The sequence below is a fragment of the Fukomys damarensis genome, unplaced genomic scaffold (genome assembly GCF_012274545.1).
Source record: "Fukomys damarensis isolate Sample0158 unplaced genomic scaffold, DMR_v1.0_HiC HiC_scaffold_26, whole genome shotgun sequence".
NCBI lineage: Eukaryota > Metazoa > Chordata > Mammalia > Rodentia > Bathyergidae > Fukomys > Fukomys damarensis.
This window is the reverse complement of record NW_022900938.1, coordinates 3,726,934-3,740,443: the sequence shown is the minus strand read 5'-3', so window position 1 is coordinate 3,740,443 and position 13,510 is coordinate 3,726,934. Positions and strand designations below refer to the sequence as shown.

General features: G+C 43.5%; 1 protein-coding gene across 1 annotated transcript in view; it reads right to left on the bottom strand.

The window, feature by feature from the left end:
- Hecw2 (HECT, C2 and WW domain containing E3 ubiquitin protein ligase 2) overlaps window positions 1-13,510 on the bottom strand; it is a 320,103-nt gene that overhangs the window by 181,639 nt on the left and 124,954 nt on the right. Inside the window, exon 2 of the mRNA XM_010631993.1 lies at window positions 9,622-9,948. Coding sequence (XP_010630295.1) covers window positions 9,622-9,948 — 327 coding nt within the window. The remainder of the gene's footprint in view (window positions 1-9,621; window positions 9,949-13,510) is intronic.

The following is a 13,510-nucleotide window of genomic DNA, read 5'->3' as shown; positions in this document are numbered from 1 at the left end:
CCCCCTGACTCCTCCCTCCCCTCCCTGACTCCTCCCCTCTCTTCCATGGCCCCTCCCTCCCCTTCCTGACCCCTCCCACTCCTTCCTGACTCCTCCCTCTCCTCCCTGGCTCCTCCCTTTCCTCTCTGCTTCCTGGCTGCCATGATGTGAGCAGCTTCCCGCCATGGCAGGTCCCCACTGCATCTGAGCCCGGGGGCAAGGAACTGGAACCTCTGAAACCATGGGAAAAATAAACCTCTCCTTCTTCACGTTTCTCCTGACTCCTCCCTCTCCTCCCTGGCTCCTCCCTTTCCTCTCTGCTTCCTGGCTGCCATGATGTGAGCAGCTTCCCGCCATGGCAGGTCCCTACTGCATCTGAGCCCGGGAGCAATGAACTGGAACCTCTGAAACCATGAGCAAAATAAACCTCTCCTTCTTCAAGTTGCGAGTGTTGGGTATTTTGTCTCATTGACCAGGAAAGTGACTAAGACAGAGCCTTTGTTAATCAAATGGTTTTTTTAAAAATCTTCACAGTATAGCTGATAACCCAATGTGGTAAAATCAAGAAGGTGAGTAGATACTGGGAAGCTGGGCTACGTTTCCAAACACACACACAGACACACACACACAATGAAGACTGGGCCACGGGATACTTAGGTTTCATCCTTGGCTCTGCCTTCACCAAACTACAAGTAATTACCGCTTAGAATTTTACTTATTTATTTATAAAACATCAACTTAAACTTTGGGATCTTAAAGCTCTAAAATGTGTCAGGTATAAAGTGCCAGCATAGACGCCATCTTAGTTAAAGGTTAAGCTCGCCCCCTTGAGAAAGCAGGAAAGGCCCGGAGTCATCAAAAGGACAGCACGTATTCAGCAAAATGGTCAGGAACAAGCATCAAGTGTGAACATTCCAGGTAGAAGAGACAGATGATTCCCGTAAAGATTAACCACAGCCCTACACTTCGTCACAGAAATGGAATTCCTACGGAGATTAACCGCAGCTCTGTACTTTGTCACAGAAATGTCAGCCTCATCCTGTGCAAACTGTATGTTCTGTTCCTTTCTTCTAACCACTGCATTTCACTTCTGTGATTTTGCTTGCTTCCACCCCACCTAGAAACGTATAAAACCCTCTTGTACTCTGGGCTCGGGGCGCTCTCCAAGTCATTGCTTGGAGGGGCCGTCTGGCCAGACTAATAAAGGTCTGTTTGACACCATTCTTGGGTGCGGTTCATTCGCTTCCTCTGGGGTGTTGTCTCGCTGTCGCTGTTCAGGAGTTCTTCAAGACATTTGGTTAAGATCCCTGGGGGTCTTACAGCAAGATCTTAATGCCTTGGCTCTATTGCAATCATGCTTGATTTTATAATCCAAATGCTAAGAAATATGAAAAATGTCATATGCATTACCCATGACAGCTTCTAAAGATGAACAGTGAAAAATACAGTTGTCTGACACGCATCCTGGAAGGTATAGTCAATGTCCGGACATGGGGAGGAATTCTTAAGTGTGGTGCAGACAAGTGCTGCAGAATTACTTGTTTGTGTTCTCTGGCAGTCCAAGAAGCTAGAGCCAGAATGTGAAAAGAATATGTATCACCGACATCAACAAATCTATTACTTAATTCGGATGAATTCTTTTCATAGCAAGAGTTTGTCAGTGAAGAGGACACTTCACGGACTGACGTGATAGAGGAAGCGTCTTACCTAGCTATAGGTAGATAGGGTTTCACTTACCAGCACTCTGAGTAACAGAGGGTCCAGCACAGCGCATGCTTTCAAATGATCACAACACTCATTTCCTTATGTCTTTTGTGCCTTTAGTTGTGCTGTTGTGGCTGCCTCAATGTCCTGAATTGATTCAAAACATTTCCCTTTCTTGGTCATTTTGATTTGGGGAAGAGTCGGAAGTAAGAGTACCAGATCCAGTGAATAAGGTGGGTGAGGACACAGCGTTGTGTTTTTATGAGCTGCCTTCCCACTGGATGGAATGCAGTGGCAGCACGTACCGTAATTTTTACCACACCATGCCAAGATACTTAGGAAAAAGGCTCTTCCAAAGCTGCTTCAGAAAGAGGCAAGAACAGTGCATAAGTGTGTTGGAGCAAGAGGGAACGTTCTGAGAAGGGTTCATGGCAAAGTGTCTTTTTTTTTGTTCCCTTTGTTTGTTTGTTTGTTTGTTTTGTTTTGTTGTTTTTTTGAGACAGGGTCTCACCATGTAGTTGAGACTGACCTGGAACTCACTATGTAGCCCAGGCTGGTCTCAAACTCACAGTGATTCTCCTGCCTCAGCCTCCAAAGTGCTGGGATTACAGGGCATGTGCCACCATGCCTGGCTCCTAATACTTTCCTTAATATAAATATACAGCATATAAGTCAGCCACCCCTCATATCGCCTCAGCTCGGGATGTGGTACTGAGAAACACTGTTGCATTTTGATGGGAGAAGTCTCACTTTGGAGACCAACAATACCTCAGAAACCCAGTGTCTTCTGCAAACCATCTGCACGGTGACGGCCTCTGGAAATCTCAGGTGTGTAAGAGTTTCTGGAGGGCGATATGATTAGCATATGCTCTGACAACTAGTCACACCAAAATGTATGCACACGGTGCTTTGATATTCTCAACTTTCTTTCTTCACGCATCCAACAGGCCATATTTACTGATTAAAATGCCTTTAACATTTTTATTGTTCTGATCCCAGCGGATGTTATTTTCCCTCCAGAGTATCAGTTCTAAAGGTCATGTGAAGAGAGTTCTGCAGAGAAAACTATGATTAACAACCAGAAAAACAAAAACAAAACTCACACTTTGGAAGAAAATGTAAGCCAAGAGCAACACACTCAAAGCGCAGACTGTGCCAGTGGGCCACACCTCGCCAGCTCTGAGTTCCACTAAATTCCTTCCTCTTTGGGACTTATTTCCATGGAGACCATTTCTAAATTTTCTGGTTCCATAAATAAAACCAGAAGTTGCTAGGAAACAGTATAGCTTCTCAGGACACAACTGAAGGGGCACGGTTGCTTCCTACCAAAGGTACAGAAAGCTGCAGTTATTTTCTTTCTGACGTGCATGCAACTGTTGCTAAATCGAGACCCACACAGCCCTGTGAAGAATTTATTATGGAGCCCAGCGCAGTGGCACGTGCCCGGAATCCCAGCTTCTTGGGAGGTTGATGCAGGAGGATAGCCCAGGAGTTGGAGGGCCAGCCTGTGAAACCCTTACCTTATAATAAATAATTTTAAATTATTATGCATATTTCTGCTTAGTCATGACAGCCTTAAGTGCATGATTTAATCAGGATCCTCCCCAAATTTTTCCAATCCTACCCTATGTTTCCTTTTCAACTACTCTGCAAGCCTACCATCTCCCCACTTTCATCTAAAAGTCACCAAGAAACCCATCTTGAGTATTTTTAAGTTGCTAACTGCTCAAAGTATTATTCCATTACTGATCATGTTAAACCTCTCCTATTTCCACAGCCTTGGGGTCACTGTTTTCAAAATTCTTTTGCTTCTTTTAAAGACAACCTCGTGGTCTGCACACAGACTAAAGCAGCCCAGGGAACCCTCCACGAGAAGCACCACAGAAGCAGCGGCCCACACAGGCTCTGTCCTGCCTTGAGAAGCAACTGTCATTCTTTTACTCTTTCCCATCTTTGCAGCTGCACTAGAGGCTCAAGAATAATTGCTGGGACAAGAAGGCCTCACCAACAGCAACTTAAAGGCAGGAGAATTCCTTCTTCATATAACACAGACTTTGGAATGGTGATCCAAGCTCTTTCTGCTCTAGCCTTTTTTATTTTTTTAGCTTATTGGTACTTTTTAAGTATACAGGACACTTACGTTCACCACTGGGATCTTGTACCTTTACATGACAGATCGCAGTTCTCATTTTTCCCCCATACCCCTGCGGACCTCCCTTTACTGCCTCCCCCTCCCCTATTTACAAAGACTGTTTCCATTTTTACCTTTTCTCATATTTTTTCCCTTACTTCTTTTCCCCTAGCCTTTCCACTCCCCCTACACCCTTAGCCCTTTTCTATTTCACATTGTCAGTTATGCAATTTGGATCTTATTTACACTTTTAGTTTTTCACACCAGAAAACTATTCGGTATTTACACATGTGTGACTCATTTATTTCACTTAAGAGTATAGCCTCAATATACATCCATTTTCCTATGAATGACTCTAGTTTCTCACTCTTTATGGCTGAGTAGTATTCCATTTTATAGAAAAACCACATCTTCTTTATCCAGTCTCCAAATGATGGGCAATTGGGCTGTTTCCAAGTTTTAGCTATTACAAACTGTGCCACTATAAACATGGGTGCATATACATCATTGAGGTATGATTCTTTTAATTCTTTTGGAAAGATGTCCAGCAGAGGAATAGCTGGGTCAAATGGAACCTCTAATCCTAGTTCTTTGAGGTATCTCCATACTGATTTCCATAGTGGTTGCATTCCCACTAACAATGGAGAAGGGTTCCTTTCTCCCCACAACCCTGCCAGCATTTGTTATTGGTTGATTTCTTGATAGCAGCCATTCTTTCTGGGGTGAGGTGTAATCTCAATGCTGTTTTTATCTGCATCTCTCCAATGACCAGTGATGTGGAACATTTTTTCATATATTTATTTGGCACTTTTACTTCTTTGTCTGAGAAATGTCTGTTCATTTCAGATGCCCATTTTTGAATTGGGTCTTTATAATTAGGGGGCCTGATTTTTTTTTAGTTCTTTATATATTCTAGAAAATAGACCTTTGTCTGAGGAGCAGCTGGTAAAAATGTTTTCCCACAATGTAGGTTGTCTTTTAGTTCTGTTGATGGTTTCTTTCGCAGTGCAGAAGCTTTTTAGTAAGACAAGATCCCAGTTGTTGATTCTTTGTTCTAGTTTCTGTGCTACTGAGAAGTTGTTCATAAAGTCTTTTCCTATGCCAGTGTCTTCGAGAGTTCTGCCTAACTTATCTTCCAGCAAGTTTACTATTTCTGTTTTAATATTTAGATCTTTAATCCGCTTGGATTTTAGTTTAGTGCATGGTGAAAGATAAGAGTCTAATTTTAATCTTTGGCAGGTTGAAATTCAGTTTTTGCAACCATTTATTAAAGAGGCTATCTTTCCTCCACTGAGGATGGTTGACTCCTTTGTCAAAGATGAGGTAGCTAAGTATGTCTGGAGTTGTTCCTGTATCTTCTAATCTATTCCACTGATCTTCATGTGTGTTTCTTTGCCAGTACCATGCTGTTTTTATCACAGTGGCTTTATAGTATAGTTTCAAATATAGTTTGGGGATTGTGATACCCCCTGCCATATGTCTGTTGCTTAGAATTGCTTTTGCTATTCTAGGTCTCTTCTGGCTCCAAATGAATTTTTGGATTGTTTTCTCTAGTTCTGTGACTTCCTTAACTTTTTATCTTCTGGACTGATGCCTCAGGGGTGCTACACTCAGGACATCATATCCTTTTACCAGAGTCCCAAATATAGGAGAAGAGAAGGTTTAAAAAATATATCTGTCTTCATTAGCATTGGCTTTCCATTGGACAGTGAAGTTCTACTAAATCTTCCACTTACATCTCACTGGCCAGCCCTGAGGCTGCAGAGGCTGAGCTGAATCAGGGGCTTGATCCTCCCACCCCCACCTTATCAGGCTTCTACCTGCAGGGGGAGAAAGTGCAGGAAATGGCATCAATTAAAGACCTCCGTTCTTCCACGCATCTCTCTCTCTCCACATTAGATGTCCAAGCCACAGAAGTGAAGAGGTCACTCCAACCTGGAAGTCAAAAGAGCTCATCCTGGCTGCAGAAGTCATCTCTGCTTAGGGCCAGGCCACTGCTCACTTTGTTTGAGGACCCAGATAATCAGTCTTTCTTTTCAACACAGCATGGTCTGGCTACTTCAAAAATAAGCCATACTCAGAGTGCTAGACCTGGGAGCTGGTCTCTTGGGGAAAATTCTGCCAAGGCCCACAGCATGTGCAGCAGCAACAAGGGCCACAGTCCCTCACATAGTGTTTTGTTTTGCAAGTCTCTGTGTTAGCACTGATCCTTGAGAGGTCCAGGCTGCTGGCTCCTCACCCATCTTTCCTGCTGAGGATCTGAATCTATTAGAAAATATAATAAGAAGAACTGACAAACATATAGGACTCCAGCATCAACATTATTCAGAGTCCTCTGTAAACTGCAAGATAAGAAAACTGAGTGAGACATTTTAACTCTGTCACTCGAGGTCAAAAGCATGGAAGGACCTTCTGCTTTGAGTCATAAGGAAGCAGTGAGCACCAGACCAGCCTTTGATGTACACAACTATAATGCACACAGACAACAGCGTCCAGACACTGGTAAGACCCAGTGTAAGACTTAATCCCACAAGGAAGAGACATTCGTGAGGTGACTCCTTGATCACCCAGGTCTCAGCCTGAGTGCAGGTCAGGGAGCTTGAATCCGTGGCAGCTACATGAGCTGTGGAAGCATAAATCAGAGTTTGAGTCAACTAAAGAGACTAGAATCTCCAAGCCAGGTCACTGGAACATTTTGGGTTATTCGACGGGTGAGGAAGTCTACATGGGGATACCCTGTAAATCTTTACCCAGTGTCTGGGCTGCACATGCCCAGCAAGAAGGTACTGAGGCTGTGAAGAAAGCAGCTACTACAGAGCTGAGAGGACAGCAGCTACCAGAGGTGACACTATTCTGGAGAATAGTGGAGTCTTGGCCCAGCTGGAAGAGTCCCAGTCAGCCTGGGCATCCAGCTAAAACGTCCTATGAAATGCTTATTCCTTATGACCATCCTAGAGTAAGGCTTACTCTAAACCTACCTTAACAAAGCCAAAGACCAAGACCTAACAAAATGCACAGGACAGACCAGGCTGGAAGCTGAATTCCAGCAAAGAAAGAAATGCTGGGAAATTACGTTGGGTTTTTCTATAGATCCATGCTAGTAAAGCATAAAATCAAACTACATAATGTCAAGTAAACAAATCTGCCTGCTGGCATAACTAAACAACATTATACCACAGAATTCAGAATGTTTATGACAGAATTTGCAGTGTCCAGTGGAAAAATCAAAGATTGTGGATATACAGAAGCTATAAAAATAGGAATGAAGGAAAGAAATAATCAATAGAAATGGACCCTGAGATGCTCTGGGCATTGCAATTAGAAAGCAGATCTTTTAAAGTAGCTATAATATATTCAAGTCAATTCAAAGAAACAAACAAAAATGGGACATGAATGAGTTAATACATAGGGAAACTCTAAGAGGACTCAAAGCGATGAAAAGAAAAAAAATGCATTCTGAAAATGAAAAGTCAAATGACTTAAATTTGAAAATCCACTGGATGAGAATGACAACAGAATGAAGATGAAGACATAAAAAAATAGGGAACTTGAAGATAAACAGAAATTCTAAAATTTGAATATCAAGAGAAAAGTAGAAAGAAAATGAACCAGAACTTCAAGGTCCTATAGGACAACATACAATGATCTAACATATGTGTAATTGGAGTCTCAGAATAAAAGTATAAACAGAAAAAGTATTTTCAGAAATGATGACCAAACTTTTACCAAACGTCATTAAAAACAGCAACTTAAAAAGCTCAGAGAGTCCTAAAGATAAATAAAAAAGAAAATCACATCTAGGTATACTACAGTAAAACTGCTGAGAACCAACATAAACAGAAAACCCTTAAAGGTCTTAAAAGCAGACAGTAGGATAGAGACGGGGATACCATACTGGGAGCAAAGATACAGTAATATTGTACATGAGAAAGGCACAGAAGCTTCCTGACATGAACTGAAGGTGAGTTCACAATATTCAAGAGATTTACTTCCTAATATCCTTGAGTTGAACTGAGACTTAAAAGTCTGATTTGTACCTCTTCCTTGAGAAAGTAAAATGTAAGAACATTAAGACTAGGGCTTTGGCAACTTGAAGGTAAGACAAATTATGCCTTTCATGATTAGACAGGAAAATGTAACAAGTGAATGGGAAAATAAATATTTAAAGGTGTGGAATAAATATGTAGTAATATGGTCAATCTCTTAAGTCATTATAGCATCTTACAGGTTAAGTTATTCTTTTACATCACAAATTATCTTATACAAGATTATTACAAGCAAAAATGATTATTTCCCCAAGTATCACAGAAAGCATTATCAAAATAAAACATTCTATGTGTAGTCTTATATTAAGCAAAGGAAAAATATAAGAAAAATGAAAAGAAAAGTTTTAGGAAGCCCCAAAGGATAAAATTACATCAAAACCAAAAGAGTTACTTGTAAAGCCCCATTCACAAAGCTTTTTGTGACCATAATAATACAGATAAAATTTTAATGTATCTTCTTCATTTTGAACAAATATTTAAGCACATTTGGGAACAATGCTGAGCAAAGAATTTCCCCTCTTTTTTTGTTGTTGCCGTAAGAGAAAAATAATAATAATTCGCTGGTTTCTTTGTCATTCTAATTTCTTATTCCCAGCATAGTTAATCATTAGGAGTTACATAAATAAATATGAACCTTTTTTATTTTTTCTTATTCTACACAACATTCCCCATCCCAAAGAAACACAATTGTCAATGGGTTTAGAATTTTTAAAAATTCCATCTGGATGTTACTGTTTCCCCAGCAGTTCTGGGCAGTGGGTCTGCTGACCATGGGCCATGGGGGGCCCTGGCACTGTAGGACACTTAGCAACACAGGGGGCCTTGTCTTCACCCAGGCGTGAGGAAATCCTGTCTTCAGACCCTGCCAAGTGTCCTCTAGGGGGCAGAACTTCTGTCTAGGGGGCCCCGAGAGATAAAGCCATAAACAGGTCTTTCCTCCCCACCAATTCATTCTTTTAAAAAAAATCATGACTTACAATTTACGTTGAAAACAACCATCCCTTCTAATAAAATATCTGATGTTCAATTGTGAAAGGACTTTCCTGCATGTAGAGAAAAACACTCCAATTTGGGGGCATGTCAGATTTTATTAATGGACTGAATTTAGGTTTTCTTTTTGGTTACTTGGTAGGTTTTGATTTCTGCTTTCAAATAAAGCAAACTTTTTCCTTTCTGGGATGCTTCATTCTTCACTCATTCACCTATGAAAGACACGCAAATTTGGCTCAACAGAGCTGGGACTGCTTTTAGTAAAGCAAACAGCACTATTTCTAAGCCACTGATCAGGAGGACGATGCATTTTTCACCTAAGTGACACGGGATACATTCAAGGAATTTTTAATCAAAAAGAGACATTAAACTGCAGATTGTTCTTCACGAAGCTCAACTTTTAGAGAAAACAAAACATTTTTGTAACTGTTATCTAAATCGAGACATCTTTTCTGTCAGTTTAAAAGTGTTACTAGGTACTAATCACCACCTTTTCCAAAAGCAGACTGCTGAGCAGGGCAACCAGACGTTTTAAAAAGAAAACGCTGTACCATCTCCACGATCTGACGGTTAATTCGGTGGAGGTAGAGCCACCAAATTCCTAGACCCCAAGGAACCACTGAGTCTCCTCCTCCCATGCAGGAGAGAAAACTCCCGAAATCTGCTGGGTCTGTTTGTGCGTGGAACTTCCTTCCCGGGAGAAAATACAGACTAGCAGGGCGTCCCAGTCCTCGCCCAGCCACACACGCAGCTCGGGCGCCTCTGACTCACCGATATGATACAGCCCGATCCAGTCGCTGGGGTCCACCTCCTCCTTGATGTCCCAGAAGATGATGAGGTTCTGGGCTTGACCCAGTGTGTACTCGTACATGCTGGCCGTCAGGCTGGAGCGGCTCTCGGAAGTCACCAGGTCCGTGTCGCTGTTGGCGCGCGGCAGGGTCATGTTCTCGGGCAGCGAGCCCTGAGCAGCCAGACTCTGCAGGTTCTCGGGGCTCAGCGTATACCGCATCTGGGGGTTCCGACGCCGCACAAACAGCAGATGCTCCCGGGCTGAGCTAGCCATGCCGCCTGCCTCCCCGGGGCCGGCTTCCTGAGGACCTGCGAGAGACAGAGAGCAGACCTTATACAGCGCTGTAACTGAAGAAGCTGGCTAAGCTTCCCACACCAAGCCCCGAGGTCTGCCACTGGAAGAAACCCTACTACTCTACTGGCAGTGACGTGCCAAAAGTAACTTCTCTGGGCCGGGGTCACCTGGTGGCAAAGACTGTCAGCCACCTGCGACCGGAGCTCCCTTGGCACAGATTTCCCCCAGCAATCGGGAAGGAGGGGGCAGACTTCACCAGCCCTTTCCCAAACCACCCTCCTCCTGCAGAATGGCTTCCTTGTCTCCTTTTCCATGTTTTATTTCCTACTGCAATGAAAACTTAAAACTGCAAAGTGGAAATTATGACATCTGCTCCAACAGGTGAAGTGTAGCACTGAGTGTAAGCTCGCTGCTCAGTCCCTGAGCGAGAGGAGGTAACGCGGGAGTCATCCTTCAGAGCGGGCTCAAACGTCACCTCTCGATTCGACCCAGGAGCGTCACATTTAAGGCTCCAGTACTCCAGACTCCCATCCCTCCGGCCTCGCTGTAGGGATTGTTACCATCCAACGTACCACACGTTTCCGCTTCTCTGACTACTGGCTACTTCCCCCGCGAGAGACGAAGCAGTGCCGGGACACAGCAAGGTGAACGTCTGTCAGGCGGACAGATGAGCATCCTCGCCTCACTGAGCCATCACGAGCATGGACTCTCTTTCTGAGCCTCCATCTCACCATCACGATTTTCTGGCTGGTCCCTTGCCCTTTGCACCACTAAGGTCATGGTTTCCTTGGCTTCTACTGGGGACCTGACACAGCCTCCTGCTGCTCAGGGCTGGGGCAACCTCACTGCCAGCTGCTGCCAGAGCCTCAGATTTCTAAGACCTCTGCACTTCAAGGCTCTGTCTCCCCGCGCCGGCCTGATTTGCTCACGGGTTCACACCTCCTCCCCCAATCCTAGAAGCTTCCACAGACGGATTCTGATTCCCTTCTAATTTCCCCTTTGAGAACAACACAGTCCACTACACACGTGTGGACTAACACTTACTGATTCTGTACCATTAGCACCTGGGGAAGTCTTTGGGGTACTGAGTTTGACTTAGAGCCCGACACTACTGAGGCTGGGGGACGATGGCATGGCTTCTACTTGAAAAGTAAACCACCTACCTGTCTTGGATGTAATGTTTACAGCGTAACTAACAATGCTGGACACAGGAGAAGGGACAGCAGGTCCATGATTTGTCCATTTCCTCATCTGGTCACAGCTGGGGTGAAGAGAACTATTTCTATTGATGGCAGTATTACTTACTGTATGTGCAATGGTACTTATCCAAGTAATTTCTGCCATAAGGCTGTTTTCATACTTAAAGCACTCTTTCTTGAATTGAAATAACTTGGGAGTGGTAAGCAAGGTGTGCTACATGGAAATGATAGAAATAAAAACGGACAGACAAGCCTATCTGCCCATTTGATAGGATTAAATTCTACATCCTTCTTCATAAGTCAAACACTTCTATTTTCTTATGTGGTCTATGATAACTGTGACCATCAAACGACATCCATGACTGTCTGATAATCTCCCAACTCTGAAGTCTAACATATAGGTCAGTGTCTTCTAATCTACTTTCATCTTAGTGGATTTCAGCAAACCATTATTTCTTTACAAGACCTGTGAGTCAGGTACCACATCCACTTCAACAAGAACTATAAATAATTAACTCCTAACACACTGCAGTCAAACAGCAAGTTGCAGGTGGTCAGAACCCAACTATTTTCCCGAAAGAAACAGACCTGAACCTGTAGAGTCCAACAGCAACAGAAGAACACCTAACAATTATTCTGCTCTCGAAAAGAGTGAAAGCCACATGCGTACACACAGCTACATGACCTCTAAGCACAGAAGTAGGTGAGCACAGCAGAGGAGCCCCTATGTCTCACCTATGAATCCACTCTATGACCTTTGACAGTTTAACCCCTCCTGACTCCGTGATCCCACCTGTCATGCAGGAGCAACACCTGCCTCTGAGGATTTTGGAGAAAACTAAGTGAATTAATACAAATAAAGTAACTAAAAAGTGTCTGGCATATAAGATGCACTTAACCAAGTCTAGCAATGAATATTCTCCTGTGACTACATTCTCCTCCAATGACAGCCCAACCGGACTCTGCACTCACTTACTGATAAGTCCCCTCCCTCACTTACTGATAAGGTGGGCTGTGAGCACCCTCAAGTACTCCCAGCACAGCCTCCGGCCAGAGACAGGGGCCCTATTGGCTCTGAGGAGCTAGTCTACCCTGAAAAGAGCCACCCTTCCATCCTCCAGCTGGAAAGAAAAGCTCAAACGGACTCCCACACCTCCCTCCTATGAGGCATTAAGGACACGAAGAGGAAAGTTCCACCCTCACAAAGGATGCACTCTCACAAGCAGAGACATGGGATGAGAAGATTAAAAAAAAAACCACATAGCATTGATTTTTGTGGAAAATTCAAAGGATTTACTAGTGGGTGAAAGCACTACTCTAACTGAATCCTGCAAAAGCACAGGAAGCATGTCCTATACCACACAGCAGAGTATACTAAAGGGTAAGGAAGGTAAAGCCCTCTTTCCAAATTCTTTTTTTCACTTACCGAAAAACGTGCATGGCTCTTACCCTCCAGGAAGCTGAGCTTTTGGGGGTGAAGGCCAAATATTCATATAAGAAAGACTTCAATCTGCTACCAGTGGCACTTTACACACACACACACACACACACACACACACACACACACAACTTCTCCTAACAGTGCTCCCCAGTGCCTGATGTCTTCATAACAGAAAATGCTCTATGCTTTCCAAAGCACTGTCCAATTTCATAATTTCAAGTAAGACCTCAGGATACTGCATTTTGGGGTTTTTTTTTGTACCGAGGATCAAGCTTTTGTCCTTGCACTTGCAAAGCAGGCAGCAGAACCACTGAGCTAAATCCACAGCCCTTTTTGTTTTTCTTTGTTGTTGTTGTTGAGGATACTTTGAATTAAGTTTGAGAACTATCACCACCATCTCAGTTTCAGACAAGGAAATTAAGAATTTGTAGGCAGAAGGTTGGCTGAAGGAAAGAAAAGATTCTTGCTGGCAGAGGTTATGATTGAGGTGACCCTTAAAGGATTGATTAGAAGAGAGGGAGAAATGTGTAAAGAACATTCTAACCAGAAGTACGGCAAAGCTACCAAGGAAGGAGATATGAGAAGGAAGAAAAAAAAAACCCAGAAGCTTAGCGGAATGTGTGGTAACAATCCTAAAAAGAGACCAAACAGAAGCCCACCACTGAAGCACAGGGAACACCAAGCACATGCAGAAAATACTGAGTGGTGAGGTTAATCCGTCCATGGGAGGAGGAGGAGGGAGGGAGTCTAAGGACGGCGTCAAATGCCACAGAGACGGAAGTTGCAGCATTTGAAAACTTGAAGGAAACTGGTGGCCTGTACGGAAACCAGTTTTGCATGGAGTGGTAAAAGCCAGATTGTTGAGGTTTGAGGAAGGAGGCTGGGAAAATAATTGGGTAAGAACTGAAACCCCACCCCCGAAGAGTAAAGCAGAAT